Here is a 13703-nt window from a genome sequence, read left to right as displayed (position 1 = left end):
GATAGCTCCATCTTGGCTCCATGGGACTCACTGTCTTACAGCTTGGTATACTTCACTTTTCAAAGTATGAGAACCCTAATGCCAAGGATAATGAAGATCAGATTAAGTAGATAAAGTTGCTCTTCTGTTTTTTTTTTCTAATGTATATTATATATATTGCTTCCTTCCCATCTAGATATTACATCCTTAGAAACTGAGCCATAGCTTTGGTGATTGTATTTTTCTCACTTTGCTTTAAACGTGGTAAACCGGGCACAGATGCCAGAGTGAATGTATCAGCTCTGATGGGCTGTTCAGTTTCTAGTTCTTCTAGGTCTTCTTGATTATCGGAGCTAAGTTACTGTTAGATATAAATTCTTTGTCCAAAGCCTTTAAAAATGTTTATGTGTTACAGAGGTTGGCAGCCTGCGGTGGAGGCCTGCTGCCTGTTTTTATGAATAAAGTGTTATTGGAATATAGCAAGACTCATTCATTGATATATTGTCAATGGGCTGTTTTCACACCACAGCCGCAGAATAAGTAGTTTTGACAGAGACCATATGGACTCTAAAGCCTAAAATATTTATTATCTGGCCCTTTATAGAAAAGATTTGCCAGTCTTTGTTCTAGAATATAGATTAATTCTTGAAATATAGTGATACGGAATTTTGACAAAAAATTATCGTTTTAAATGTAAAAGATTCCTTTTTTTCCCTTTCAAAGTTTTGTTATTGGTATATTAGTAATAGTGTGCTTGTTTGTACACTGGCCACGCTTGATAAGCCATCATTGGAAGGAAATTAATACATTAAAACCTTTAAAATTATAATTGTCACTGAAATTACTGTATGATCTTGTCATGTTATTTGAGGAAGATAATTAAGCCATTATAAATTGTATTAATATTCATTGAGAAGATAGTTATTCCAGAAATAACCTCAGCATATTTTGATAATATTTGGAAAAGTATCTTAGTACATTTATTTTCATGTACTCAAAAGACTCCTAAAATTGCTGTAATAATTAAAATGTTAAAATATTTAATTCTTATAAGCTAGAGGGAATAACTCTTACAATTGTGTTTAGTCTGGGGAAGAAGGTAATTTGTTTTGCAAGTAGTGCATAGCAGTGCTATCAGCATATTACCATGTTTTGTTGTTTAAAACCTGATTAACTGTTATATTATAAAATGTAATGTTGGTAAAAAAAAAAAAGTTGAAAGTGAATTTTCATATATGAAGTTAACATAATTTGGTAGAATTTAGAAAAGCCTTATTTTTTTAGTTTTTAGTACTTTATGAAATTTTGATAAAGTACACCTTTTCAGAACTTACACATTTATAAATATTTAGTGGAGATAACTTGAGATAACTTGAGACTTATCTTTATTTTTATATATATTTATATTTATATATAGCACAATATAATGGCATCTGAAAGTAGCCAGCCCTATGTTGTAAAGTGAGGCCTTTGAGCTTTGAGTAGATTGTTCCTTGAGTATCAGTATCTAAAGTGGTGCTGTCCAATACAACTTCCTGTACTGATGGAAGTATTTATATTCTGCACTTTCTAGTACAGTAGTCACTAGTCACATGTGGCTTTTGAGTACTTGAAATATGACTAGTAATGTGGCTGAAGAACTAAAATTTTAATTTTATGTATAATTTAACATAATTTAAATTTAAATAGCCACTAGCCATAATGGCTAGCGGCTACCATGTTGAACAGCATAATTCTAGAGTATCTGTTCTGTGCTTCTCCAAGGTTCCCTTCCTACCTCTTGCTCTAAGTCCTCCTCTGGAGTCTCTGACAATACTGTTAACATATGCAGTAAATACTTAATTATATAATTTTTTAAAAATATTTACTATTTTTAGTTAGGTTATATCCTGTGTTAGTAAATATGACAAAATGTCAAAATTGTTCATTGAAAATATAAAGGTAAAAATTAAAAAGCAACACGTTTTTATATGCTTGCTTTCTGTTTGCACAAAGCAGGTATATTACAGTTACTCTATTTGGAAAATTGTTTTAAGTTTCTGATAAATCTTTATAGAAAAGATTACACTGATCGTAGATGAATTAACACCTTTTTTCATTTTGTCTCTATTCACCTTATGTTGCTTGAGTTTTTTCATCTATGACATTGCTATAATCAATACATATTTCATTTGAATTATTTCAGGAATTAATATATTAATTAAGAAACTAATTTGTTAAGTAGAAATCATCTGTGATGATAGTATTTCTTGACTGGGCATTTATCCATTAGTTTAACAGAATTTTCAGAGAGGTTTACATGGCACCTGAATAGCTAATTGGAACAATACACTAGCAGTTATGGAATGATTCCATTTATTTGTATAGATCCATATAGATAGGTCTATATGAATAACATTTATTTTGAGGTGAGAAAATTCATCCGCAGAGGTGTTTTTTGAGGTTTCTTTATCAGCGTTAACTTTATGTTAACGTTGAAGTTGTACCTACTTATGCCTCTGTAAAGACTAATAATGACCTGCCTTTTCCATGCTAAATATATTCCTTAGCAATTGAGTTCATATCCTTGGGACATATGTAACTGAATTGTTAGATGTTGTGTTGGTGAGTCTATATTTAAAAGAATTCTGCATAGAATCCTTTAAGAATGCAGTGTATTAAATCTCTCCCTCATATGTCTGTTTCCTATACTAGATTTTCTTGATGTGGTTCATACTTATCATGAATTTAGAATTTTATAATTAATGTAATTAGCATAAATGACTGTGGAAGCTGTCAGCCATATCCAAGGCTGTAAAAAAGTATGAGTTTAACATAGATTGAGGTTTTTATTTTATTTACAAAATTTTTGAACTGTTTTAAACCCTTATTTAAAAATGCAGGCAGACACTATCATACTGGTAAATTATACAATATTTAGTCTCTTTGTGTTTTGAATCATTAATGTATTTTTTTTTCCCAAATAGAAAGAACTCTGCAACATGATACTTGATTGCTGTGCCCAACAGAGGACATACGAAAAATTTTTTGGCTTATTAGCTGGGGTGAGTTCCAGCCTCTACTGAGGGAATTCTTAAAACGAATATTGTAAATTAATGATTTCTGCTTTATGGTCTGGTCTCATTTAACAACATATTACCACTTTTGCTAAAAGCAAATTATTCTCTCCTTCCTCAGGTTTCCCACTCTCTTCACCTTCCTCTTTTTCTACTTCATTTTTGCAGTGCTTTAACTTTGCATATCACTTTTCCAGAGCTTTTTGGAATTTTCCATGATTTGTAATAATTTCCCAATAGACGACAAGTAAATGCTGTCTTTTCAAAATCTCAAAGCAGTGTTTAAAGTCAAGTACATGTTCAGGCAGCACAATTAAAGCATGATCTAAAATATTTCTTTAAGCTCTACCCTCATGTGATCAGCTACATGTATGATTTTGTTTTAACATGTAAATCTCAGGTAATTAGAAACCATATATATTAACTTCTTTTTTAAGCATCATATGGCACAAAAGGATTTAGTGATATATGCTCTTTGAAAATATAAAGCATATTAATAAAGTTTTGATTCAGTAAATTTAGGATTAATATGCTCATAATTGTATTAACATTAAATTTTTAATGGTACTGATTTTTTATTTATTAGCGATTTTGCATGCTAAAGAAAGAGTATATGGAATCCTTTGAAGGTATATTCAAAGAACAGTATGATACCATCCATCGCTTGGAAACAAACAAATTGAGAAATGTTGCTAAGATGTTTGCTCACCTTTTATACACTGATTCACTTCCATGGAGTGTAAGTACATGGGTCAATATTTATACTTCCTTCCTAATTCCCTGTTCTCAAATAGATTTTCGTATAAGCTAGCCATATTTATCCTATAATGAAATGTGTAGAACTGCTGTCTTTGAGATTATCATCATGTTATAAGGAATCAGAAAGCTAGGTAAATAATATACAAGAAATACTATCTTTGTATTATATTAACAGTCCAAACATGCCAGTGTCTCAATAGTGATGGCTAGGAGTGTCTTCAGGAAAAGTACTGCAGGTTTTAATCTCCTCTGTGTACACACACATGCATGCACACTCACATCCACATATGCCACTATTTTGGTGGTAAATGTGTCTCTGAATTACTCTCCCTTGATTCCTGAGGGAATAACTCTCCATGGGTCCTCTTGTTGGGTTTGAGAAAAAATGATTGTTCTAGAAGGATGTGTTCTTTTTAGCAGACATTGAAGTTAGGTAAGCTATAGAGAGGATATCCTATAGTCATAGAACAAAGAAAGATATATTCTTGATAGGGAAATGTGCACTGGATTGAAATTTGAAAGGCGTTCATTAAGCTGGCATTTATTTTACAGCTGTTATTCAACCAGTGTTAGTTAGCCACCACTTATATACTGAGTCATTGAGAGAGGTGCTGTGTATTCAGAGTGAATTATACATGGCCCCTCCATTCAAGAGGGTTACAGTATAAGACCAGAGGTAAGATATGCCCATAGCAATGATACAAAATAAAAAGTCTTAGATTCTAAGAAAAGCAAAATTACTAAAGGAATTGAAAGAAAGAGAGAAGAGAAGGAAGAGAAATTACATCCAGGAGGAAAGAACAGGATTATCTTGTAGAATGCCATCCTACTAATGGTAGAATGAGGCAATATCTCAAACTTAAAAACATTGGTTAGATTTTTATAGTACTTTAAGTACCAAGTATGTCCAGCTACATTAATAGGCATTTGTAATCTAACCTAGGAGACTAATTATAATAATTTTTGACTTCTTTTTTTCCCCTCTTTAAGAAAATGAAGTGAGAATTTTAAACAATTAACCAACTAATGGGCCCCCCAAACACATAACCCATAAAAACTAGAGGTTACTTTTATTTTTATTTGCCCTAAAAATATTTCTTTAGGCATTTCAGTTTTTAAGCCACAGTCTTAATATTCAGAATAAACCATTATACTTTCTGTCTTTTTTTTTAATCGTATATTATATGTGCTAAACAAAATTGTAGCCTAATGTGCTAAGTGGCATTTTGCCCCAAACCTTCATATACACCACATTTTGATGAGTAAGGTTTAGGAGCTAGTAATCTTTACCATTATATGCTCAAGAAAGGATATCTTCCCTGCTATAAAAAGCACGTTACTCAAAACAGAGAATGAAATCTATTTCTGTAGCATCTTAACATTTTGAAAGTTAGTATAGAGAAGTAGTTTTAAACTTTATGTCAGCATAAGGGGAGATATTCAGAGATAACTCTGGTGGAAGATGGGAATAAACAGTAATTTTGAGAAACACTTAAACCTACAAATATTGGTCACTCTGTCCTGTCTTTTATAAATTAAAATATACTTGTCTTTTTTTATTTTAATTTTCAGGTTCTTGAATGTATAAAACTGAGTGAAGAAACCACTACATCATCCAGTAGAATTTTTGTCAAAATATTTTTCCAGGAACTGTGTGAATACATGGGTCTTCCTAAACTTAATGCAAGATTAAAGGATGAGTAAGTTTGCCATTAAGCACTTTTTATTCTTATTGACCTCTGGTTTTCTCCCATTGTAGCAGACATAAGCCCATCCGAGATTGTAAAAACAAGAGCTAAGCCCCCTGAGACTTTCTTCATCCATTAATCACTGTGAATCTCATGTATGTCACACAGGACAACATGCAACTTTTAGTGGTGGTTTTTAGTTTAAGTGGAGTTCAAATTAATGCCTTTTTAGATTTTCTTAGAAAATACAGAATTGTTTTTGTATGCTCCCTTGAATTCTCCAGTGATATTTATAATTTTATTTTCTTTTTACCCTAATTTTAAGCCTTAGAATGATAACTAATATTATCAGTGGACAGTTTTGAGTATATATTTCATCTATTAATAATTGTTCAAATTATTACATAGAACTAGAGCCTTATTTCAGGACTATTATGTAATCCTCTCTCACCTTTCTTATTTCCTGTTTGTTCAGATTGCCACTTAGATTGACTTCTACTCCATTGACACTACTGAAATCATCCTTTCAGATTTCTCAGTGACCACCTGCCATATTCAGTTGTCTTTCTCAGGCTGCATGCCTCTTCACTTCTCTGCCTCACTTATGCAGTTGACTACCTACTCACTGTGGCTCCACACTTTCTTCTCACTTCCTCTCTCAGTCTTCTCCTCAGCCTGCCTCTTCAGTGTTCCTGGGTTCCACACACTGTCTCTGGACTATTCCATCCACTTCTCTTGGCTTCATATACTTACTTATTTGGTCCCTGTCTACTTGACCAGGCTCATCTTCTCTCTCTTCAGCAAGCTGCACTCCAGCCATACCAACACTGCCAAGCTTGTTAAACACATCTGGCTCTTTCATGCTTCCTTACCTCAGTTTCCACTGCTGGCATTTTCCTGTCTTATTGATCTATCTGGCAAACTCTTAATCATTCTTCTTATATTGTACCTTTTTCTGTGAGAAAGTTTTTTTCTGACTCCACTGAGTAGTTACTCGGTGTGGTGCTGAAAACCAAATGTCCAAAACCACCTTGTATTGTTAGTGTCTTTCTGGTTGTCTCACTCCATATGTATTGTAATTATATGGTCTTCATCCTTGATTTCTCCCTTTTGTTGATGACTTCCACCTCTCCCCCAGTACTTGGCACAGTTCTATGTATGTGTGTGTACGTGTACATACAACAGAGAAGGTTTTTAAAATTTTTTGTACATATATTCACTATATATACATATGTGTGTGTGTATATATATATATATACACTATATATATTCACACGTGTATATATGTGTATATATATATATACACTATATATATTCACACGTGTATATATGTGTATATATTTATCTTTCTATATGTGTGTGTGTAAAAAAAGTTTTTTAAAAACCTCCTACATTGTATAATGATAGAAATCAAGTTTGGTACATTATTACTTGACCCTACTCATTTCATTTAGATAGCACGTAGCCTAACCTAATAAATGACATCAACTAGTTACTTGGTTGTATTTCATTTAGTAATTTAATATATGAAAAATCTGAAAAATGACTAAGGATTTTACCTTTTTATCTTTAAGCAATGTGTTCTCTTTTGTTTATTTTTTTCCTTTTTAGAACTCTACAGCCATTCTTTGAAGGATTATTACCCCGAGATAATCCAAGAAACACTCGGTTTGCCATCAACTTCTTTACTTCTATAGGTCTTGGAGGTTTAACGTAAGGATTATTCTCAGAATTTATGTTCAGATTATAAAATTATCTCATAATTGTCTTTGAAATAGAATCTAACAGATTATATTTTAAATTAGGGATGAACTGCGTGAGCATCTCAAAAATACACCAAAGGTCATTGTGGCGCAGAAACCAGATGTTGAGCAAAATAAATCCTCCCCATCCTCTTCCTCTTCAGCGTCCTCCTCTTCAGAGTCTGACTCATCCGACTCTGATTCTGACAGCAGTGATAGCAGTTCAGAGTCTTCCAGTGAAGAGAGCGACTCTTCATCCATCAGTAGTCATAGCTCTGCCTCAGGTATTGAAGCTTATTTGTAATTTGGCTTGCTCTTTTCTAATAAATATATTGCTGATATATATGAAGGAAGAAAATAATTTGATTGCTTATTTGTTTTAGAGATCAGTTGTTTAAAAGCCACAATTAATACAAATGGTCTCATCTATCATTCTTGCAGTCTGTAATACAACATTTATAATGCTGGGATTACCTTTTGACATCCTCATCATAGAAATGAAAATATTTCATTCGCAGATACTTATCTGAGTGATGACTGATATGAACCATCCATTCATAATGTTTGTAATCTAGTTTATAGGAGCTATCCTGATGTTTTTATTTTAAATAAATTTTAGTTTTTTACTTTTAATATTAAAGCTGTTTGTAATTGATATATACATTCAATGTGGATTTCAGACGCTATATGAATTTTTATAAAGGGAACACATCCTCATAGCTAGCACACAGATCAAGATATACCGGTACCCCAGAAGTTCTCTGTGTTTCCTCTCCCAGTTACTACTCCTTCCATCCTCATGGCAGCTACTATTCTGATTTGTAATTTCATAAATTAATTGTGCCTGTTTTTACCTTTAGCATTATGTATTATGGACTCCTTTTTATGTCTGGTTTTATTATCTTTGTGAGATTTAGATGCATTACTGCATTTAGTTATAGTTAATTCAGTAATATTGCTATGTAGTTTCCTACTATATGAATATACCACAATATATATTTATCATTTTTGCTCAACAGACTTTAGATTTACAAGTGATATTTCCATGTATATTCTTGTACATATCTTTTGATGATCTTATTTATTTATTCACATTTCTACTGGGTATGTACCTATAGGTGGAGTCAGTGTGTCATAAGATGTGCATATATTTAGCTTTAGTGAATACTGTCAGTTTTCCAAGTGGTTATTCCTATTTACACTCCCACCGGCCATGTATAAGAGTTTCAGTAGCTCCCATTCTCATTAATACTTCAAATTGACCGTCTTTTTCATTTCAGCCATTCTGGTGGATGTGTAATGGTACTGCATTGTGGTTTTAGTTTTAATTTGCATTTCAACTAAAGAAGTTAAATGCCATTTTATCCATTATTGGCCATTTGGATTTTTGTTGTCAAGTGGCTGTTCAAGTATTTTACCAATTTTTTTTAATTAAGTTGTTTTCTCTGTTGATTTGTAGGTTTTCTTTACATATTCTAGATATGATATCTTTTGTACATATATGTATTATTGCAAATAACCAGTCCCATTCTTGTCTCTCTAGCCCTGCAAGGCTACCAGACCTCTGGTGTCTCTGTCCCTCAGTAGCATCCCTGAATCAGCAGATGCTCCCAGGGAGAAAGTGGCTGTAGAACATCACTTACTTCTCAGTGTTTCTGCTTTCTCCTGCATCTTGGCCCCTCTGGTCCTTGTTTTTCCACTAGCTCTCTGATGCCTTTATATTTTTTACTTTGTAACTGTAACCTTTTGTTCTGAGCTAATTTTAGATTTAGGAAAGTTGCAAAAACGATACAGAGAATTTCCATATACTCTTCATTCCAACTTCCCCTACTGGTAGCATCTTACATAACACTGGTTCATTTATCAAACTAGGAAATTAGCATTGGAACAGCATTGTTGACTAGACTACAGATGTGATTTGAAAACCAGTTTTACCACTAATGTCGTTTTTCTTATTTCAGGATTCTGCTAGCATTTAATTGTATTCTCAGTTTTCTGCATTCTATGATAGTTCCTCTCAGGCTATCCTTGTTCTTAATAGCTTTAACACTTTTGAAGTCCTCTGGTCACTTATTTTGTAACCTGTCCCTCAGTATGGAGTTTCGTCTGATGTTTTCTCCTTATTAGAATGAGATTAGACATTTTTGGCAAGAGTACATTAGAAACAATGTGTTGTTCTTAGTGCATCTTATCAAGAGGTTCATAATTTTATTTTGGGTGACAACCTTGATCACTTGAGTAAGGTGGTGTCCACTGGATGTGTTCAGGGAAACTATTTTTCTCTGTGAAAATGTCTTGTAGGGAGGTAACTTGATACTATGCAAATCTCTTTTTCCTCCAGCTTTTACTCACTAATTTTAACAGCCATCTTTGGATCTTGTCTGCAACGCTTATTTTTACTATGGTGTTTTCCTAATGGTGATTTTTTATTTGTCTGTTTTCTTCTACATCTAGTAATTGTATTTCTTCTATAAGAAAGTGTTGTCCCGCTTCCCTCATTTATTTATTTAGTCAACTGTATATATCAATATAGACTCACGGTTATTTATCTTATCCTGTGGGTTAAAGTCCAATACTGTCATTTATTTTGTTCAAATCGTCTTGGCTTTGGCAATTAGGAGTTCCTTCAACTTGATTTCTGTGTGCTTTTCAACGTTTTTCAATGCAACATTTTTAAATTATATCTGGCATTTCTAGTTATTTTCAGCAGGAGCACAGGTTTGCCACAGTCTTCTCTATCCTACCTGGAAGTGGAAATGCTATAGTAAAAGATGTTTTCAAAGTTTGATCTGGTTCACAGTTTCTGAAAAGATCTGTGTTGTTTTACCCAAGGTCAGCTCTGCTTTCTTTCATTACAGTATCTTGGTCCAAGTAAGGGATTGTCTGCTTATCCTACATGCATGTCATTTCTCATTTTGTTTTGTTTGGATGCAATATTTCATCAAATATGGCATCAATACTTTCCTCTGTAGCCTTAAATTGAAAGGCCAATCTTTACACCTTTGTTCCATAGCTTGTTATGTTTCAAAGTGTTTTACATACTGTGTGACATCCAGAATTGTGGGGCTTTTTTTTTTTATTATCAGAGAAAGATTGTTTGCTTACAGGAACTTTTATTCATGAATTGAAGTGTACAAACATTGTTCATTTAACATTCACCATTTTTATATTCTACAGAATTTGTTATTTCATGGTATCCATTTTGAGAACAGATGATAACACAGCATGAATTGCTGCAGTAAGGAAGCTTGCTGATTCAAAATTAATTTGCCTTCTCATACAGTTTCAGTAGAGAACTTTGTTTTATTAATAAAATATTAAATAGCATAAAAGCAGCATGAACTGCCCCAAAATTAGGAAATTATAATGCAAACATAGCAAACGAGAAGAGATTGCCTGTTGTTCTGTGGCTGGGTTTTAGTATCAGTAAAGCCCGACAGTGGTGTACAGTAGGATCAAGGGGATGCTGGTTTAGCACAGAGCCAGATGGTTTCTGCTTGGGTAGCTGCAGCTCAGCTGAGCTGTTTGATAGGAACCAGAGAAATAGGTCCTTAGTGGCAAACCAACTGACTGTACCGTGTGCCAAAGATATGCATTTAGCGGAAGAAATAGAGGCTGGTACAGTGAGATTTAGGTAGAATTAGGATGACAAGAGGCACTTTTCTATCATATTTTCTCTTTCTTGCCTATGTATGAATTTGACAGAAATTTTTGTTATCTTAGCATCTTTGATTTGTGCACCCAAATTAAATAACAGATAAACTGATTAAATTTGTTTTATTGCTTAAAGTGGTTATTTCAGTATAACCATTTTGTATTTATAGTTGTGATTACATCAGCAAAATCAAATTGTTTGAGGTCTTTTCAGAAGAGTTTCTATAGAAACTAAGACTTTGTGGCTCTAATAAAGCCCATGACTGTAAATCTTAACATATCTGCTCTTGTTGGTGCAGTTAGTGCCTCTCTGATAGTAACAGAGGGGAGAACTATTGTTTTTGCAGGAAGAGGCCTTTCATTGAGAAATACATGTTCATGCTGTTAAGCAAACCCAGTTGTTCTACTCCTACTATGTTTAGGAAGTGAATGCTAGTTTGGGAGATCATTGTATTTTGATCTGACTTAATAGTCCTATTAATAACACTCTATGGGCTGGAATTTCAGCTTTTGGATTCAATTTGTTAAGTAGAAATGTACCATTTGAGTCGCTTTCTAAAATTTTTACATTTGCTATAAAATTTCTGTTTACTGTCTTAAATCTCAAGATCAAAACAGTACTTTGGTAACTAATGTTGAGATATTATATATTCCCCTTCCTCCCTCCCCTCCCCTTCCCTTTTTTTTTTTTTGGACAGAGTCCCACTTTGTTACCCAGGCTGGGGTGTAGTGGTGCATTCTTGGCGTACTGCAACCTCTGCCTCCCAGGCTCAATTGATCCTCCCACCTCAGGCTTCTAAGTAGCTGTGACTACAGGCTCACACCACCACAGCTGGCTAATTTTTGAATTTTTTGTAGAGAAGGGGTTTCACTACGTTACCCAGGCTGGTCTCCAACTTCTGGGCTCGAGCAATCTGTCCCCCACCCCCTCTGCTTCCCAAAGTGCTGGGATTATAGGCATGAGCCACTGTACCTGGCCTGAAATATTGTATATTCTTAAAAGGCCGAGGCAGGCAGATCACCTGAGGTCAGGAGTTTGAGACCAGCCTGACCAACAGGGAGAAACCCTGTCTCTACTAAAAATACGAAAATTAGCCAGACATGGTGGCAGACGCCTGTAATCTCAGCTATTCGGGAGGCTGAGGCAGGAGAATCACTTGAACCCAGGAGGCGGAGGTTGCAGTGAGCCGAGATTGCGCCACTGCACTCCAGCCTGGGCAACAAGAGCAAAACTGTCTCAAAAAATAAAATAAAATTAAGCATTTGGTAAGACTGTGTCATCAGACTTTCTATTCAATCAATTTGGCTTTGCACCTAGTTTATCTGAGTTAGTAAACCTACACTGTATCAGTAAATGTGATTGTTATAATTATGAAATTAAGATTGAAATAAAAGCTAACTGTGTTTTATTTTACACACGCAGCTAATGATGTAAGAAAGAAGGGACATGGGAAGACCAGAAGTAAAGAGGTAGATAAATTGATCAGAAACCAGCAAACAAATGATAGGAAACAAAAAGAAAGAAGACAAGAACACGGGCACCAGGAAACAAGGACTGAGAGAGAAGGAAGGTCAGAAAAACACAGAGATCAAAATTCAAGAGATTCAAATTGGAGAGATCCTATAACAAAGTACACATCAGACAAAGATGTTCCTTCTGAACGAAATAACTACAGTAGAGTTGCGAATGACAGAGACCAAGAAATGCATATAGATTTGGAAAATAAGCATGGTGATCCCAAAAAGAAGAGAGGAGAGAGAAGAAATTCTTTTTCTGAAAATGAGAAGCATACACACCGAAATAAAGACGGTGAAAATTTCAGAAGAAAAGATAGATCAAAGTCAAGGGAAATGAATAGAAAGCACTCAGGCTCAAGAAGTGATGAAGATAGATATCAAAATGGTGCCGATAGACGATGGGAAAAATCTAGCAGATACTCTGAACAATCCAGAGAATCAAAGAAAAATCAGGACCGGCGAAGAGAAAAGTCTCCAGCAAAACAAAAATAATTCTACAAAATGACATAAACTGGACATGCCATATATTCAGTTGAAACAAATTATTTTTTACTTTGATTGACGAACTTTATAGAGAATTCTTGTATAAAGTATTGGTTTGTATTTGTAAATTTAAAAAATGTTTTCATTTTAACATGTTTTATAATTGATACATCTCAAGGCCCTACCCATAAAATTATTTGAAAACTTTCACCAGAAAGGGATGTAAGTCTCGCTTATATTTTGTGAATAAAATGATCAAAAGCTCATTGATTCAGTGATGTTTTTTCAATTGACAAAATATTTTTTTAATTGTTTAAGAAGCTGTTATAGTGAATTATCAGTGCTTTTTTGTTTGTAACTGAAGACCGAAACAGGTGAACCTTTTCAGTTTAACAGTTTTGCTTTGTTAATGAGATGTTATGAATCTTTTTCAGGTAGTCACTTTTTTTTTTTTAAGTAGAGGATTTGTTACAATTTTCATATTAGGCTTTGAACAAAGTATGTAATGTGTAATTTTTTTCACAAGTGTTGGTAAAGCTAGGTGTATGTTAGTCTTTAAACCAATACACAGTTATTTATAATTAGAACTTCTCCCACAGGAAATATTTCTTCTCTCTGGACTCCTTGATATCATTTAATTGAAATTCTTTGTGATTAGTGCATTTTTCTCAGCCTTGAAGTTATATCACTGTTGATGAATTAATGTGTATTTAATTTTTAGTTTAGGTTAATAGATCATTGGAAAACATATAGTTGTGAAATATGCAAGCAGCCTAACTGTAATTTCAGTTTTTTATACGAATTTTAAGGGTTCCCATCATTGT

General features: G+C 33.7%; 1 protein-coding gene across 1 annotated transcript in view; it reads left to right on the top strand.

The window, feature by feature from the left end:
• Positions 1-13145, top strand: part of CWC22 (CWC22 spliceosome associated protein homolog) — a 62163-nt gene extending 49018 nt beyond the window's left edge. The window contains exons 15-20 of the mRNA XM_004032877.4: positions 2946-3023; positions 3622-3774; positions 5367-5494; positions 7094-7195; positions 7288-7508; positions 12302-13145. Of these exons, the coding sequence (XP_004032925.2) occupies positions 2946-3023; positions 3622-3774; positions 5367-5494; positions 7094-7195; positions 7288-7508; positions 12302-12888 (1269 nt within the window). The 3' untranslated portion in view covers positions 12889-13145. The remainder of the gene's footprint in view (positions 1-2945; positions 3024-3621; positions 3775-5366; positions 5495-7093; positions 7196-7287; positions 7509-12301) is intronic.
• Positions 13146-13703: the final 558 nt, after the last annotated feature.

Source organism: Gorilla gorilla, chromosome 11 (assembly GCF_029281585.2).
Source record: "Gorilla gorilla gorilla isolate KB3781 chromosome 11, NHGRI_mGorGor1-v2.1_pri, whole genome shotgun sequence".
In the NCBI taxonomy this organism is placed as follows: Eukaryota; Metazoa; Chordata; class Mammalia; order Primates; family Hominidae; genus Gorilla; species Gorilla gorilla.
This window is presented reverse-complemented; position numbering and strand designations above follow the sequence as displayed.